This window comes from Ochotona curzoniae, unplaced genomic scaffold, assembly GCF_017591425.1.
Source record: "Ochotona curzoniae isolate NIBS_2020 unplaced genomic scaffold, NIBS_Ocur_1.0 contig_908, whole genome shotgun sequence".
NCBI classification, from domain to species: Eukaryota; Metazoa; Chordata; class Mammalia; order Lagomorpha; family Ochotonidae; genus Ochotona; species Ochotona curzoniae.
The window spans coordinates 13,474,228-13,481,215 of NW_024466607.1; the positions used below are offsets into that span (position 1 = coordinate 13,474,228).

At 60.4% G+C, this 6,988-nt stretch overlaps 1 protein-coding gene across 1 annotated transcript; it reads right to left on the bottom strand.

Annotated features, from left to right (window-relative positions):
- Positions 1-4,209: 4,209 nt before the first annotated feature.
- TMEM42 (transmembrane protein 42) lies at positions 4,210-6,776 on the bottom strand. Its single transcript, XM_040994958.1, has 3 exons — positions 6,576-6,776; positions 5,190-5,336; positions 4,210-4,768 (listed from the first exon to the last, which is right to left on the bottom strand). The coding sequence occupies exons 1-3, from the start codon at positions 6,765-6,767 to the stop codon at positions 4,631-4,633; spliced, it is 477 nt and encodes a 158-aa protein (XP_040850892.1). The 5' UTR covers positions 6,768-6,776; the 3' UTR covers positions 4,210-4,630.
- Between the last annotated feature and the right edge of the window lie 212 nt (positions 6,777-6,988).

The window sequence follows — 6,988 nt, forward strand, 5'->3', positions numbered from 1 at the left end:
CCCCACAGAGGCCTCCACACTGACAGAGCTTCGTCTACTCCAACCCCGCAGCTGTCAGCAGGCTTTTATGTCAGTAACTGCGACCCACACTGGTGGCGGCTGGGAATGTCAGGGGTCTGGGGTGAGGGATGCACTGGTACAGCCTGAGGGGGCCATCCGCCTTTGCCCCCGACTCTGGGCAACTTGCACGTGTGCATTTTGCGAGGCTGGCCTTCACTCACCCGTCCGGAAAAGTCACCAAACCATTAAAGGGCCTGGCCTAGTCACTGGTTGACAAATGCCACCCCATGACTAAAGACCCAGGATCGCTCTGACATGGGCAGCACCTGTACAAAGCCAGTATCCCCAAGGGCATTTGCACTCCCCCCCCACAGTGGGCACGGAAACCGCATCTTCTGTGCCAGGACCAACTGCATGCGTGGGTCATCGTCCACCCCAGGGGGCTGTCTGGGCTGGGAGCACCGACAGAGGCTTTCACGAGGTCAGGGGTCTGGAACAAAGTCCTGAGCCTGCCGTGGGGACTTCCACCGGGAAGACACGGCACAGATGGAGCACGGACATAACCCAGAGTGTGGAGGAATCAAAAACCATCCGAAAAAAAAAAATCCATCCCAAGTCATACAGGTGGATGGGTGGGTGGCTGGACGTGTGGGTGCAGGATGAACAATGAGTGATGGACGGGCAGGCGGGCGGGTCTGCGCGGTGTCGGGGACCCCGGGAGAGCGCTGCTTGTGAGGGTCCAGGCTGGAAGCTAACGAGCCCAACAGGAAAGAGTCAGCAAGGAGTGTGCATCCACAAGTGGGCAGTTCCGCCGGGGAGCAGGAATTTGGGGGGCCTTAGGGCACCCCCATCCACACACTGCTTATTTGGAGCCAGAATTGTGAGATAAAAAGTGAAGCCACTGCTGTCAACATCAGCATCCCATGCGACGCGGGTCTGAATCCTGGCTATTCCACTCCCAGCCCAGCTCCCTGCTCACACGCCGGGGAAGCAGAAGAAAACGCCGGCCCCTGTCCACGCGGGGGGCGGGGACCAGGAAGGAGCCCCAGGCCCCTGTCCACGCGGGGGAGATCAGCAAGGGGCTCCAGCTCCCGGCTGTAGCCTGGCCCAGCGCCTCCGCCATTCTGTCCACTGGGGAGTGAGGCAGGGCATGCAAGACCCTTACCTATGCCATTCAAGTCCATGTGGCTAAGGTCCATTTGTCTTTTATTTGAAAGATGGAGTTACAGAGGAAGAGAAGGTGAAAGCAACAGAAACAAGGATTGAGAGGTTCTCCCATCCTCCATCTGCTGGCTTACTCCTTAAATGGCTGCAATGGTTGGAGCTGGGCCAGTCTGAGGCCAGAAGCTTCCTCTTGCTCTCCCACATGGGTACAGGACCCCAAAGACGTGAGCCATCCTTCACTGCCTGCCCTGTAGGTGGAGGCTTGCTATGCCATGGTACTGGCCCCTTAAATTTTTTTTTCCTTTAAAAAAATGGGGCCCAGCGCAGTAGCCTAGTAGCTAGTTTTCACCCTTCACACGCCAGGATCCCATATGGGTACCAGTTCGTGTCCTAGTGGCCCCACTTCCCATCCTGCTCCCTGCTTGTGCTCTGGGAAAGCAGTAGGGGATGGCCCAAAGCCTTGGGACCCTGTACCTTCCTGAAAAGCCTGGAAGAAGCCCCTGGCTCCTGGCTTCAGACTGGCTCAGCTCTGGCTGTTGCAGCCACCTGGGGATTGAATCAATGGACAGATCTTTCCTCCTCTCTGTATATCTGCCTCCCCCAAAAAAATAAATCTTAAAGAAAACTTTTTAAGAATAAATAAATGTGGCAAAACGCGCACAGCCATAGGTGCACCTGCTAAGGGGGAACTTGGGTGTTCAACATCATTCTGTCACTGTTCTGTGAACTTGAACTCATCCCCAGACACCTCAGTTGAAAAGGAGAGCGGCTCTAGGCCATGGACTTGCTATTGCGTGGGCTCCAGAGGTGGACGCGGCGGGCCACACAGCAGCACTGCTGGCGTGCGTGGAGGCCTGGTCTGGGCATGGGAGTGACCCTGCCGAGGCTGCAGCAGCCAGCAGCACATGCGAGCAGGACCTGGGATGGCCCGGGCTGGGCTGCGGCACCTGCTGCTGCACGCGAGCGCGCCAGATCTGGGGACCAAGTTAGTAGGAAGTCCAAGGAGTCAGCCCGATGGGTCCACCGCGCTCCAGCCCCAGCCTCAGGGGACGCCACAGGAACAGGGCACACGTGGGGCTGGGCCGCTCCTGTGCCAACTCCATAAGCAGAGAACACACTGGGAGGCACATGAAAGACCAGCCAGCCGGCCTCCTGATTCAACAGAGGAACCTGAGTGCTTCACCAAAAACAAAAACAAAAAGGAGCGAGCAGGCTCACACTGAAACAGACATAGATCTGGCGCAAGGAAGCCAGCAACTCACAACAATCCAGACTGCGTAAGTTACACCGCAAGACACTTCCCCCATCAGAGTCCCTGGAACGGAATCAACCCTGTCTGTCCCCTGACGCTGAAGCGAGGAGTGGTGCAATGTCGCCGCTGGCCCCTGGGGTTACAGCACGGAGGGCAGGGTCGGTCCCCTCCCCTCCCTCATCCTATCTAGGGACCCCCGCGTGGGTCTGCAATCCTCTGCCTATGTAACAAACGTTCATGAATAAATAAATGCTCCCTGGTCTCTAGCCCTGGCGCGGTCTCCATGTGCTGGAGGCCACCATGAGGGAGGGCAGTGTGGAGGAGGGCTGACACACAGGAGGCCGGGGCAGCAACAAGCACGCAGGGCTCCTACACAGCTGCAGGAAGGCACGAGCTAGGCGGGTGGATGGTTGGGAGGGTGGAGAAAGGAAGGGCCTGAGTAAGGTAGCAGGGAGCTTTTGGGGGGATGAGCCAGGCTCCTGCTCCAGGTTCCGACCTGGAGGTGACACAGGGACCTCATCGGCCTGCCAAGGCCAGTCCGGGACAGCGGCAGTGGCACTAGGCAGGATGCCCCAGTGGTGCCCACCACCTGCTCTGGGTCGGGTTCCTTCAGGCACCCCACAGGCAGCCAAGGGGCGACGAGAGATCACAGCCCACATGTTATACAAGCCTGCTTCCGGCCCACCCATCTCCGGAGTCTGCAAGCCTCAGCCCTGTGCTTCAGCTGGATCAGCTCCGTCATGGGGGAGAGGGTGCCGGGGGAGGGGGATGAAGGCCGTGTTAGCTCCTAGATGTCCTCTTTTGGGGGGCCAAACTTGAGGTATCCCTGCTCCCTCCGTCCAGTGACAAGTCCGAGATTCAGTTTCCCCAGATAGCAAACCGACACACATGTGCCTACTTTGCAGGATGGGGGGAGGGGAACTGGGCCCAATGCACATCAAGTCCTCAGCCAGCCGCACCTGTTAGTAGCTGTTATTTGGGGTACCCCAAGACACCAAACCGCTGCCTCTGCAGGAACAAAGCCGGAGCCAAAGAGAGTAGGGGGCTAACCAGAGAGGGAAGGGGGACCTCCAGGCCATCCTGGGGTGAGGGAGCTGGCCCTGTAGGGAAGGTACGAGAAGCCGGGAAGTAGCTGAGGTCAAGCCTTTTCAACCAAACTGGGGGGCAGGAGGTCAGGAAAACGACGCTGCAGACGCCCGAAGACCAAGGGGCTCATGAACATTCACTGAATCCAAATAAACCACCTAGATGTCCACTCGGGAGAGACTTTGTCGCTTACTCACCGCAGCGGCTGCAAATCCGTCCCCTGCGCTCCGGATGCTGCTGCCGCCGCTGCCACGGACTGCGCAAGCGCAGGCGTAAACAAGCAGCATGGCTTCCTGGTCAAACAGTCCCTCCTCCACCTGCAGGCTCCTCCACCTGCCACAGCTGCGTGAGGGTGCTGGGATCCTGCGCACCTGAGCCTGCCTAGGGTGTATGCTGCGGGGGAGCCGCGGAAGCCTGGGCTGAGGCCAACCCAGGGCCTGGAATGTTCTTTCTCATGGGGGAAGGTGCAGACAGATCCCCTGCCCAGCCAGAAGCGTGTGCCTAGGCCTGGGTGACCTTGGGAGGAACCATGTGATGGGGCTCCTGTGGGCAGAGCAGCTGAGGATCACGCTACAACAGCAGCCACCAGGCAGCCACTCTGGGCCTCTCCCCAACTCCCAGCTCCAGAAACTTCTCTCTCTGCCTCCCCATGGAGAGAAGAATTCAGATTCCATCCTGGGTAGTTTCAGCTTACAAAAATGTCTTTATTCAGCCAGTTTCCCTCCTCTCGGCGTAACACAACAGCGTGACACAGATGGGCTGGGGAGGTCAGGCTGGTGCTGCCTCTGCAGAGACGTCAGTGGCCCTGGCCAGCCAGCAGGACTCCGCATACACAGGCGTGCCTTCTGGTCCCACCCAGGAAGCAAACCACACCCCAGGGGCTCCAGAATGCCAGGACCAGGCTGGGCCCTGGGCATGTGAGGATCAAGAGTGTCACACACACGCTGAGGGCGTCGTGGGCATAACACACCTGCAGTTGGGTCTCCTCCTTCCCGGAGCTGGCGCTGGGCCCCTGCAGGCTGCACGGTGGGTCCCAAGCTGGGCGCCATGCCTGGCACCTCCCCATGGTGGATGGTCGGGCCATTCATAGGTCCAGGACATCCCTGCCAGGAGGAGCCCTGCCTGGCGCTACTGCTGCTTGTGTGGCAGGGCCTTGCAGGTGGGCAGCTTGCTGTGGATGAGCGTGAGCCCGCAGAGGATGAGGAACACGCCGCCCCACCACAGCACCTCCTGACACTCTCCGTACAGCACGTAGCCCAGGAAGGCCTGTGGGACAGACGACGCAGCCATGAGGCACTCGGCAGGCTCAGCCGGGCGCAGCCTCACTCCCCCGAGCCACTTCCCACTCCACTCTCTTGTGTTTGGGCCACCGTGTCAGGTGGCCCTGGCACGCAGCTGGTACCCTGCTGCTCCCCGACCCCAGCTGGGCTTCTAGGCTGCCTGGAGGTCAGCTCCCGCTGGCTCATCTGGCCAGCGAAGGGAGGCAAGGTCTCAGTAGCCCCTGGGGTCCTCTAGACACGGCCAGGTTGCACAGGGACTTCAGAAGCTCCACCCTACACGCACAGGGGCTTCTCATGGCCACCATGGACACATCCTTTCATGACAGTCAACTCAGAGTCCTCAACCTCTGCTTCAGCTCCTGCCCCAGACCCTCATTCACCAGCACCCCCACACCCAGGCTACTCACTGAGCTGAGGATGTTGGAGAACGTCACGGTGACAGAGGCGATGGCTGAAGACATGGAGAAGCTGAGGCCGTGGCTAAAGAAGGTCCACATCAGGGAGTTGGTGGTCGCCATCACCATAATGCCTAGGACGCATGTCACCACGTTCACCTGCAGGATAAAGTGTTGCTGCGGCCACGCCCATTCTGGACAGCGCCTCCTGGTGGAGCCTCCCCGGCACAACACGACCCTGCGGGGTGGATGCCTGGCGCCAGAGAATCTATTGAAATGTCCCCATGGCTCTGGGGTCGGGGTGGACTTCGCCTCACCCTTAGCAGGCAGCTGATGCATCCTACAGACGAAGCACATTCACACACACACACACACACACACACACTCACACTCACACTCACACACAAATACTCTTACGTGGCCATCGCACTGGCCATGTGTCCCTGGGCAGACACCACACGTGCTCATCACTCATGGCTGTTTTTTGTGACCTCTCTGCAGGCCAATGCCAGGGGGCCACGCAGCTGTCTGGGTCCCGGGTGAACGGGGGTTTGGGAGGCTGGAGTCCCTAATTCCACAGAGGCTCAGAATGAACGAGAGCGCCCTGTGCAGTCACGCCCGCCTGGAGCCAGTCTTGCCTGGAATTCGCTGCCTTCTCTCCTGCCTTTACTGCACCATACCGACATGGCACCAGAGGCATTCAGGCACCGGTCTAACAGTGCCACGCTGGTGACAGCCACTGGGCCTCCAACCCACTCAGTGTGGCTCCTGGCTCTCCACCAGGACACAGCTCTGCTGGCCTGAGGCTCCTGGGGTCACGTGGAGAATTTGCAGCAGATGTGTGTACATATGTGTGTGCATTTTTTTTTTAAAGGAGCAAGCCTCTACAGAGTAGGATGTACCCTTTCCTCCAGGAACCAACTACCCAGCTACTGGGAACTGTTTAGAACGAGTGTCGGTGCCCAGTATTTATAAAGAAGGGGAAGCTTCTTACACATGGGAGATGCAGGCTGCACCCAGCTGCCCTGCAGCAGCATCACAGGGTACACATGGACCACGCTTCGGGGGGACGCGAGTGGCACCTGCCAGCCCAGAGCGCAGCCGTCAGGACCCCACCCTTCAGCTACCGGCAGCCCCACGCCGGGGTGGAAGTGAGTGGGAGGAATGGATAACACCCTTCACACCTGGACAGTCTCGTGGAGGGAAATTCTCAGGGGGTTTTAGAGCGAGGTGTTTCCCGGGAGCAAGCTAGCCCGATCGGAGGCAAGAGGCCTTCAGACCTCGAGCCCACAAGTGGCCGCGAGGCGCGGCGGGACTGGGGCCAAAGGATGACCTCTCCCGCCCCGGGGTGCCCCTTCCCGCGCCGCCCGCCCCGCAGCAGCGCGCCCCGGGCTCGACCTCGCTGCCGAAGGCCAGCTTGGCGGAGGCGGCGGCCAAGGCCCCGAACGCGCCGGCGCACAGGCAGTTGAGCACGCCCCAGAAGCGGCGCCGCATCGCGCCCGCCTGGAGGTGCGGGGGGAACTCGGCGGGGCTGTCGGGGTAGGCGGCGGCCGCCACGGCGCCGCCCGGAGACCGCGGCTCCTCGGCCATGGTGCCGGCCGCCACTTTGCTCGGGGCACGCCGGCGTCACGTGACGCGACGCTCACGTGAGCGGAGCGACCAATCCGGACTGCAGCTTCCGCATCAGGCGCGTCCTGGGGAGCAGCCGTGAGGCCCGGGGGGAGAGTGCCTGCCACGCACATCAGGGACCCAGTTTGAGTTCCCAGCTCCGGTTTCTCTTACTTTTTCACATTTGCAGGAGAAATGGCGAA